Source organism: Taeniopygia guttata, chromosome 35 (assembly GCF_048771995.1).
Source record: "Taeniopygia guttata chromosome 35, bTaeGut7.mat, whole genome shotgun sequence".
NCBI classification, from domain to species: domain Eukaryota; kingdom Metazoa; phylum Chordata; class Aves; order Passeriformes; family Estrildidae; genus Taeniopygia; species Taeniopygia guttata.
Window position 1 is genome coordinate 1,600,001 of NC_133060.1, and position 2,500 is coordinate 1,602,500.

At 45.5% G+C, this 2,500-nt stretch overlaps 1 protein-coding gene across 4 annotated transcripts in view; it reads left to right on the forward strand.

Moving 5' to 3' along the window:
• Window positions 1–2,244, forward strand: part of TRIM7 (tripartite motif containing 7) — a 17,460-nt gene extending 15,216 nt beyond the window's left edge. For 3 of the 4 annotated variants that reach the window (XM_072921077.1, XM_072921074.1, XM_072921076.1), the window contains one exon: window positions 1,434–2,244. In XM_072921077.1, coding sequence (XP_072777178.1) covers window positions 1,434–1,948 — 515 coding nt within the window. In that variant the 3' untranslated portion in view covers window positions 1,949–2,244. The remainder of the gene's footprint in view (window positions 1–1,433) is intronic. The other variant, XM_072921075.1, reaches the window with a different exon arrangement.
• Window positions 2,245–2,500: the final 256 nt, after the last annotated feature.

Below are 2,500 nucleotides of genomic sequence, written 5' to 3' on the forward strand. Positions count from 1 at the left end.
ATTCTTTATTCTGACCCAAAAACCTCCAAAAACCAAAAAAAGCTGATCCAAAAACCAATTAAACCCATCTCAAGTTAAATTTTTAATTGTTCAAACCCATCCTGACCTCGTGTCCTCTGCTGGTTTGGTGCCTCCTGAAGTAGCTGAGATATAAAAATGAAAATATAATTTTTTATTCTGACCCAAAAACCTCCAAAAACCAAAAAAAGCCGATCAAAAAACCAATTAAACCAATTTTGAGTCAAATTTTGAATCCTCAAACCCATCCTGACCTCGTGTCCTCTGCTGTCTCTGCTGGTTTGGTGCCTCCTGAAGTATCTGAGATACAAAAATGAAAGGAAGAATTCTTTATTCTGACCCAAAAACCTCCAAAAACCAAAAAAGCCGATCAAAAAACCGATTAAACCCATCTCAAGTCAAATTTTTAATCCCCAAACCCATCCTGACCTCTTGTCCTCTGATGTCCCTTCTGGTTTGGTGCCTCCTGAAGTATCTGAGATATAAAAATGAAATGTAGAATTCTTTATTCTGACCCAAAAACCTCCAAAAACCAAAAAAAAAATGATTAAAAAACCAATTAAAACCATCTCAAGTTAAATTTTTAATCGTTCAAACCCATCCTGACCTCGTGTCCTCTGCTGTCTCTGCTGGTTTGGTCTCCTGAAGTATCTGAGATACAAAAATGAAAGGAAGAATTCTTTATTCTGACCCAAAAACCTCCAAAAACCAAAAAAAGCCGATCCAAAAACCAATTAAACCCATTTTGAGTCCAATTTTGAATCCCTCAAACCCATCCTGACCTCGTGTCTTCTGCTGTCTCTGCTGGTTTGGTGCCTCCTGAAGTAGCTGAGATGCAAAAATGAAAATAGAATTCTTTATTCTGACCCAAAAACCTCCAAAAAATGATCCAAAAACTGATTAAACCCATTTTGAGTCAAATTTTAATTGCTCAAACCCATCCTGACATTGTCCTCTGCTGGTTTGGTGCCTCCTGAAGTATCTGAGATACAAAAATGAAAATAGAATTCTTTATTCTGAGATCCAAAACCCCAAAAAAATGATCCAAAAACTGATTAAACCCATTTTGAGTCAAATTTTTAATCGTCAAACCCATCCTGACCTTGTCCTCTGCTGGTTTGGTGCCTCCTGAAGTATCTGAGATATAAAAATGAAAGGAAGAATTCTTTATTCTGACCAAAAAAACCGATTAAACCCATTTTAAGTCCAATTTTGAATCCCTCAAACCCATCCTGACCTCGTGTCCTCTGCTGTCCCTGCTGGTTTGGTGCCTCCTGAAGTAGCTGAGATACAAAAATGAAAGGAAGAATTCTTTATTCTGACCCAAAAAATCCGATTAATCCCATTTTAAGTCAAATTTTGAATCCCTCAAACCCACCCTGACCTTGTCCTCTTCTGTCTCCCCCCAAAACCAGAAGACCTGACCCTGGACCCCGACTCGGCCAACCACCTCCTGATCCTCTCGGCCGACCTCAAGACCGTCCGCATGGGCTGCCGGAAGCAGGAGCTGCCGGACAACCCCAAACGCTTCGACACCAACTCGCGCGTCCTGGCCAGCGCCGGCTTCTCCTCGGGGCGGCACTTCTGGGAGGTGGAGGTGGGACCTTCTGATGGTTGGGCCTTCGGGGTGGCCAAGGAGTCCGTCCGTAGGAAGGGTTTGACGCAGTTTTCTCCTGAGGAAGGGATCTGGGCCGTGCAGCAGAATGGAGGACGTTATTGGGCCGTGACGTCACCTCAGAGGACGCCGTTGTGCGTTGACCACAAGTTGAGTCGTGTCCGTGTCTACTTGGACTATGAAGGGGAGGAGGTCTCCTTCTACGACGCGGAGAACATGAAGCACATCTTCACCTTCAACGTGGCCTTCAAGGAGAAGGTGTTCCCGCTTTTTTCCGTCTGTTCCACCGTCACCTACATCAAACTGTGCCCCTGAGGAGCGTCAAAGACTCCAATGGGTTTGGGTTGGTGGGAGGTGGTCACCAGGAGGGTCTTCAGGGCAGGAGAGAAGTTCAGCGGTGGCCAGAAATGGTGGTTGGCAGCTTAAAGGAAGGTTGTGGTCATCAAATCAAAGATGGTGGCCACCAACTCAAAGATGGCGGTCACCAACTCAAAGATGGTGGTCACCAACTCAAAGATGGTGGTCACCAACTCAAAGATGGCGGCCACCAACTCAAAGACACCAACTCAAAGATGGCGGCCACCAACTCAAAGATGGTGGTCACCAACTCACAGATGGTGGTCACCAACTCAAAGATGGTGGCCACCAACCCAAAGACACCAACTCAAAGATGGCGGCCACCAACTCAAAGACACCAACTCAAACATGGTGGTCACCATCTCCAAAATGGTGGCCACCAACTCAAAGATGGCGGTCACCAACTCAAAGATGGCGGCCACCAACTCAAAGACACCAACTCAAAGATGGCGGCCACCAACTCAAAGATGGCGGCCACCAACTCAAAGATGGTGGCCACCAACTCAAAGA